Raw genomic sequence first — 7237 nt, 5'->3', positions numbered from 1 at the left:
CCCCAACAAGGAGGAAGGGGCACTTTGGCATCGTGTAGCCTTCCCCTGTCCCCCACCCCTTGCCGGCCTGCCCCTCCCTAGCTCCCTATATGGCCATTGCTCTGGCTGCCCCCTCCCCTTCCTTACATGGTCTGGGAGCCCCCTGGCTGATCCTCTCCCCTGCCCTTGGCTCCAAGAATGGCCTCAGCGGTCCTAGATGGTGCTAAGGCGACCAAATAAGGTAAGGTGGCAGATCAGGGGCTCCCCACCCCTGCCCCCGGCTGCTCCAACTGACCCCGTCCATCAGCGCACTATAAAGCCACGCTCCAGGCGACTGACACCTAGTGCCTGCCGTCAGCGCCAGCCCAGCTGAACCCAGCAGGCCCTAGCACGGTGAGTCCCAGCCTTGCTCCACCCTTGCTCCCTGCAGGATCCTGTCAGCACTGCGCTGCTTTTCTGCTCTTGGATCTCACACTCTTAGTTTTTGGGAGTTTTGTTGTTTTGATTTGGTTTTGGTTTTTGGTTTTGTTTTTTGTTGTTGTTGTTGTTCTGGATCTCATCACATCTCCTCAGCACAAGAACTCACTCGATCTCACCACCTGCACTTTTGTGGGTCACCGGTCTTTAGAGTTTTCACCCGGTGCTGGCATGTGGCTAGGGAGGGGAAACGGGCTTTCTGTTGGTGAAAATATGGAGAGTGAAAGGAAGTGAAAGGGCTGGACTTCCCAGTGGTTAGGATCACGCAGCTGGGGTGTAGGGTGAGCCTCTCGGTCAGAAGAGCGTGGGTAGGGTCTCACAGACTTTCTTTCACCCACAAGGACAGTCTCCCTGCTTTTTCCAACGCTTTTTGATCTGGTTTGGTTTTTGTCTTCAGAATACAGTTGTCTCCTCACTCTTTACAATCCAATAACCCCACTGGACCCTTCCATCACTTTCCCCTCAAAAGGAGAAGACCGGCTCTGCAAGCACTGAGTGTGGTCTACTCTTCTTTCCTTAGCCTACAGATCCCATAGAAGCTGTGCCAGGATGTGTGACGACGAGGAGACCACCGCTTTGGTGTGCGACAATGGCTCCGGGCTGGTGAAGGCCGGCTTTGCGGGTGATGATGCCCCCAGAGCTGTCTTCCCGTCCATCGTAGGTCGCCCACGCCACCAGGTAACACTCTCTGCCCCTCCTAGCCTGTTCCCCATCCGTATTCTGGACCCCTTCTTATCACCCTCTCAGTCCAGCAATCTAGAAAGTGACTCTCTTGACTCAGCTGTTCAGAGACTCTTTAGGTCATACATGCAAAGCAGTGAGTTTCAAATCCAAGCCATCCCACTCAGATTCCAAGAAGTCCACTGCAGTGGCACACCTGTTGATGGGTCAGCTCTTTCTTGTGAAAGGCCACCATCTTCTCTTTCTGGACCTGTGGATTTTCAACTGCAGTGTCTTCTGTGTCTCTGAAACACGGATTTCTTCTTCGCCCTCTGCTCTTTGTCTGTTCCATTTAAACAATGCAGCTAACTGCTAGTAATAACTACTTGGAAATAACCAGTATCCAATCTGCATTCTTCCTTCTTGTTCACAGCCAGTTTACAGAACTCCCCAAAGCTGTAATGGATCTCCTTCCTGGGTGTTGCATTTTTAGAAGTCAGATGTGACTAGAGCAGCAAGTGCCATGGCGATAGTGGCATACCACCTTGTTTATTAAAAGAAATGCCACGCTCTCTGGGTTTGTCGCATGCTTGGCCAGACAGGCTGCCAGAGAGCAGAGCTGGGAGTCCTCAGGCTTGGCCAGTAAAGGCTGCTCCAGGATCTTCTGAGAGGTTTGACTTTTCATCTGAGTGATAGCAGCCTGTCAGCCTGTGTGCAGCGGATGAGTGTCAAAATCTTTTTTTAAGGAGACCAGAAGATGTAATGACATCATTAATTCAGTTGTGCCAAAAGATACCTATTTCTTAGGTGACATCAGTGATAAGCTTAGTAATTTAATGAAGTCATTATGCTATTTCAAGAACAAGATAAGGCTCTGCTTCTTCAGTAAAATCCCTGTATTTTCTCCTCCATGGTTATAAACAAATTAATTGAGACACTTTCTCTTGTGGAGATGAAACATATAACACTAATCTAAATAACTTGTTAAAATTAGGATTATGTCTTAACTCTTGGAGATGGGTCTCACACTATGGTCCAGGCTGGCCTGGTGCTTGGCTCTATAGGCCAGGCTAAATTTAAGCTGTAGCCTGTTTCAACCTTTTGAATGCTGGCGTTATAGGCATGAACCAGCATGCCTAACTTTCAAAATCTGCTTTTACTTTTTCTAGTATTTTACAGCTATTCATTGCCTTGAGAACTGGATATAGTTAACAAGGCCAGGACTGCATGCTTGCCTTGGTGGGAACGTGATGTCCTCATTTCCTTTTTCCAGGGTGTCATGGTGGGTATGGGGCAGAAGGACTCCTATGTAGGTGATGAGGCCCAGAGCAAGCGAGGTATCCTGACTCTGAAGTACCCCATTGAGCACGGCATCATCACCAACTGGGATGACATGGAGAAGATCTGGCACCACACCTTCTACAACGAGCTTCGTGTGGCTCCGGAGGAGCACCCGACCCTGCTCACTGAAGCCCCGCTGAACCCCAAGGCCAACCGTGAGAAGATGACCCAGATCATGTTTGAGACCTTCAATGTGCCTGCTATGTATGTGGCCATCCAGGCAGTGCTCTCCCTGTATGCTTCTGGAAGAACCACAGGTTTGTTTGGGCCAGGGAACAGTCACTGATTAAACATACTCTCAACTCACTGACTTTGCTGTGAACCCAAATTCTCACCTGACACAGGAAAGGTCCCCTCCCTGACTCTAGCAAGGTATCTATGCTGAGAGAAAAGGGTCGCAATAATTCCCCAAGGTTAGTTTCAGGAACATTTACTGTACGATCCAGTAACTCATGGAGTTAGATTTTCCTTTTATTTAAGATATGTGATATGCTGCATTCACAGCTCCTGGGCAGACATTTTCAAGGACACACATTCACCTACAGGGTCTGAATTAAAACAGAGAGACACATCTTAAGTTGGATTGGCCCCAAGAAAAACATGCATAGATGCCTACATAACATGCTAATGGTTGATAAGAGGGATGGCCATTTAAAAGTGTCCCCAGGAAAATTTCCTACCAGGATCCTTTGTAAGACAAACTGTACTGCCTTCAGAGATAGTATCCATCCATTGTGGTCATTTTTATTCTTTGCATTAAGGGATCTGATTGTTTCCTGTACCCAAGCAGAAGCAGGTTTCACTATGGCTGAAGCAGTGGTTCTTGGTGCTTCACCCTTTTCTCATTTATTCTTTTTCTAACAGGCATTGTTCTGGATTCTGGTGATGGTGTAACTCATAATGTTCCCATCTATGAGGGTTATGCCTTGCCCCATGCCATCATGCGTCTGGATCTAGCTGGTCGGGACCTTACTGACTACCTCATGAAGATCCTCACAGAGCGCGGGTATTCCTTTGTCACCACTGGTGAGTGTGTGTGTGTGTGTGTGTGTATGCGTGTGTGTGTGTGCGCGTGAGTCTTATCTGACACAGCATATGCCTGTTGCTTTTGCTTCCTTGGTAAATATACCTACTTCCCCATATTTGATGCTTTCTTCAGAGTTTGACTATGAAGCCCTCTGTCTCTGCAGCTGAACGTGAAATTGTCCGTGACATAAAAGAAAAACTGTGCTACGTCGCCCTGGATTTTGAGAATGAGATGGCCACTGCCGCGTCTTCCTCCTCTCTGGAGAAGAGCTATGAACTTCCCGATGGCCAGGTCATCACCATTGGCAACGAGCGTTTCCGCTGTCCAGAGACTCTCTTCCAGCCCTCTTTCATTGGTAAGGGGTAGCTTCTGGTGCTGAGGCTCAGTTGCTAGAAATTCTGGAGCTGCCCAGAGTATTATCCATTTTACTTAGAAGCAAGACAGGGTTCTTGAGTCAACATCGGTCATCTTACTCAGCTGAGTCTTGCTTCCTGATACTTCAGAAAGGAGAAAGACTAAGGTGCTCTAGTGAAAAATGAAGATGTTACACTGAGTTTACCTCACAGTAGAGGATGAGATTGAGCAGTCAGTGAATAGAGAATCCCTGATAACTCAAAAAAGCCAATAAGTTCCATTATTGATGGACTAGACTTAAGTGATGTACCATTCAATGCAACCACGACTCTATTCATTTTGGTAACTGCGTGTTTGATGCCACCAAGTGTCTTTCCTATGTACTTGCCTTCAGATGAAGTTGGAATCTGACTTTAGTCCATAAATTTAAAATATAAGCCAGGTGTTCACTCCAAAAACCCCAGTGCCCAGAAATTGAGGCAGGGAGATTAACCTGAGTTCAAGTCTTGATTGGGCTACAGAGTAAGATTCATCTCAAAACAAAACAAAGTAGACTAATTTTCACTTAAACATGTGTCATTCTTCTTGTAATATATCTTCATACTCCTGATGGCTACAGGATGTGTTCATTCCAAATAGGCACTGAACACAGTTGTCTATCTCTTGGCAGTCTACACTGGATTATCTATTAGTACATTGTAGAAACTCATGTTCCACCTGTTCCTAGCAGTGTGTTGTAGGGGAAACATATGTTTTAGATATGAATGGTGGCAGCTCACCAACACAGAGGAATTCCATTTTCTCCCCTCCACTCTAGCCTGAATGTGCTATGAATATTTTTTAAAATAACCTTTTTTCCTAGGTATGGAATCTGCTGGCATTCATGAAACTACTTACAATAGCATCATGAAGTGTGACATTGATATTCGCAAAGACCTGTATGCCAACAATGTCCTATCTGGAGGCACCACCATGTACCCTGGTATTGCTGATCGTATGCAAAAGGAAATCACTGCACTGGCTCCCAGCACCATGAAGATTAAGGTAGGAACACTGGAAATGGGAGGCAATGGCAAAACTTGGTATTCTAAAGCAAGCTTCCTTCCCAACCTCCTCCTCCTATATCTTAGCTTTCTATATTCTATTAAGTTTTCTACTTATTGTTAGCACTATTCCTGATTTTTTTCTAGCACTTTCCTCAAGATACAAAACTTTAGAGTTGCTTCAAATAGTGAATAAAAGTAATTACTTAAAATGGGGGGGGGGAAGCAACAACTAAACCTATCTACACATTTAAAAGGTCTGCAGCTTTTGAGCTAACCTTCATGCATTTAGACCTTTGCCATATTATTCTCTAGTACAAATAAATAGAAATGATGAAATATGGGAGAGATTGCACAACCCAGTCGGCTACATAGCTTATGGTATAACATCTCCTACCTTATCTATCATCAGTTAATCCGTGGTGGTTTTTCTGTGAATATTCTAAGCCTATTGCCCACGCTCCGTTGTTGGGGACTTCAGAACCCACTGATGGCTTTGTTTTCTTTCTGCAGATCATTGCTCCCCCTGAACGTAAATACTCTGTCTGGATTGGGGGCTCCATCCTGGCCTCTCTGTCCACCTTCCAGCAAATGTGGATCAGCAAGCAAGAATATGATGAGGCAGGCCCATCCATTGTGCACCGCAAGTGCTTCTGAGGTGTCTCTCTCTTAGTCAACCTTATATTCAGGATGACAGTATTGTGCTTCTTGGAATCCTCTGAGCCCCTCCCCCATCTCTCATCAGTCATTGTACAGTTTGTTTACACATGCGCAGTTTGTTTGTGCTTCAAATATTTATTGCTTTATAAATAAACCAGATCAGGACTTGCAACCTACAAAAGCCTGTCTTCTTTCTTGTGTGTGTAGGCCTGGGATGGAGAAGGTGTCCAGTCTGATACCCTGAGCATTAACAATATTAGAGCAACACAAAGTTTACCCAATAAATTCCTGTGGCATTGAATTGAGCCAGGAGTTACAGAGCTACATCTTTTGGGATTGAGTTATGAATATTTTTGAATCTTATAAGCAAAGATTAGTTCTGTGGTTTAGTTGTTAGGTTTAGTTCTGTATAAGTAAAGCATTAAGATAGAGAACACAATTATCTATAACTAGTTGCCATATTTGGTATTAAAATTGTTTTAGCAGTATCACATATTGTATAACTTTATAGAAAATACACATGTTGGTAATAAGAGGGTCAAGACTATCAAATGAGCTTACCTCTGTGTTTTCATTGTATTCTCAGTTGTCAGGTTTTTTTTTGCATATTTTATTTTATGTATATGAGTGTTTTGCCTGTATGTATATCTGTGCACCATGTGCATGCCTGGAGATACAGTAAGAAGAGGGCATACAATCTGCTAGAACTGGAGTTACCAATTGTGAGCCACCATATGGGTGCTAGGAATAAAGCCAGGCTCCTTTATAGGGGATATTAAGGATATTAATCACTGAGATAGCTCTCCAACCTATAGTGTGTCTTGAAGCTGATGAAAGAAATGAGAATGTCAACTGGCCAGGTGTCTCCTTGTCTTACTGCATATACCCTGTAAGACTCAGTTTCTCCAACCTGGGCTATGAAAGGGTTTTAAAACAAATTGACATTAAATGGCTTATGACTTCACTATGACCAAAATTGAATTCCAAATCAAATGTAAAATTAATACAAGTTGATTGCGATGGTTATTGCCTGTGTTGTATCACATGACTCATTGCAACACTGGCCCTGAGTACACATGTGTAGTTCACATGCAGCATTACATCACACCACGGAACACCAACAACCACTATCTGGAACAGCTCAGATTCCAGACTACTGTATATTCTGCATGTAGTGTACAAAGGTCTCTGCATTTAATATTATCCTACTGTCCTCAGCATGTAAGCATCAAGTTACTATGTTGCTAGTTTGTATTATGTTAGAATGTTTTATTTTTTTTAAGTTGTTGCCTGAGTTGCTAACTTCAGTTTGATTATAGAAAGGTATTAAAGGAAGAAAATTTGGCCTGGGATTAGAACAGGATTTCTAGCAATTTCTGAAATGGCCCTCACTGTACTTCTCCAATTTGAACTGCATGTTTATGAAAAGTGGAACTGTCAGAACTGGTGGTTACAAAAATCAAAATATAGATTACTTAGAGAAAATATTAAAGATAATCTGTGTCCTACAGTAGCAGATACTCAGTCATGATTTAATTCTTCATGTAAAAATAAGGCCAACTACCTCATTAGTATGCGAACTTACTTTTTCACCTTTAAAAATGGTAAATTTTGCTGGGCAGTGATGGTGCACACCTTTAATCCCAGCACTTGGGAGGCAGAGGCAGGCGGATTTCTGAGTTCGAGGCCAGCTTGG

General features: G+C 44.0%; 1 protein-coding gene across 1 annotated transcript; it reads left to right on the top strand.

Annotated features, from left to right (window-relative positions):
- The first annotated feature begins 209 nt into the window (after nucleotides 1-209).
- On the top strand, nucleotides 210-5722 carry Actc1 (actin alpha cardiac muscle 1). Its single transcript, XM_028766844.1, has 7 exons — nucleotides 210-372; nucleotides 977-1134; nucleotides 2390-2714; nucleotides 3322-3483; nucleotides 3648-3839; nucleotides 4701-4882; nucleotides 5395-5722. Exons 2-7 carry the CDS (start codon nucleotides 1006-1008, stop codon nucleotides 5536-5538), a joined length of 1134 nt encoding a protein of 377 aa, XP_028622677.1. The 5' UTR covers nucleotides 210-372; nucleotides 977-1005; the 3' UTR covers nucleotides 5539-5722.
- Nucleotides 5723-7237: the final 1515 nt, after the last annotated feature.

The sequence above is a fragment of the Grammomys surdaster genome, unplaced genomic scaffold, assembly GCF_004785775.1.
Source record: "Grammomys surdaster isolate TR1022 unplaced genomic scaffold, NIH_TR_1.0 170, whole genome shotgun sequence".
Lineage (NCBI taxonomy): Eukaryota > Metazoa > Chordata > Mammalia > Rodentia > Muridae > Grammomys > Grammomys surdaster.
This window is presented reverse-complemented; position numbering and strand designations above follow the sequence as displayed.